Source organism: Apaloderma vittatum, unplaced genomic scaffold (genome assembly GCF_000703405.1).
Source record: "Apaloderma vittatum isolate BGI_N311 unplaced genomic scaffold, ASM70340v1 scaffold30410, whole genome shotgun sequence".
NCBI classification, from domain to species: domain Eukaryota; kingdom Metazoa; phylum Chordata; class Aves; order Trogoniformes; family Trogonidae; genus Apaloderma; species Apaloderma vittatum.
Window position 1 is genome coordinate 4,492 of NW_009696718.1, and position 225 is coordinate 4,716.

Consider the following 225-nt stretch of genomic DNA (forward strand, 5'->3'; position numbering starts at 1 on the left):
TTCTAGTATTAAAGCTGCTGCCTCTCGGAGGATCCTCCCCAAGCCCCGTCCCTTCCCTCTCCTCTCTCGCCCGGGGCCAGAATCAAACGTCGGTCATCTCATCCTCCAGCTCGGCATCGTCTGTTTCGCCTTCGCCCTCCTCATCTTCGTCCGACGTCACGTCGGCGTCGTCAGCTTGCGCTAGGCACTTGGGACACGAGCAGGTGAACACGTAGTTATCCCTGG

At 59.6% G+C, this 225-nt stretch overlaps 1 protein-coding gene across 1 annotated transcript in view; it reads right to left on the minus strand.

Moving 5' to 3' along the window:
* Positions 1 to 82: 82 nt before the first annotated feature.
* SMYD5 (SMYD family member 5) overlaps positions 83 to 225 on the minus strand; it is a gene marked incomplete at its 5' end in the record, with an annotated part of 5,757 nt that continues 5,614 nt past the window's right edge. The window contains 1 exon segment of the mRNA XM_009876101.1: positions 83 to 221. Within this exon segment, the coding sequence (XP_009874403.1) occupies positions 83 to 221 (139 nt within the window).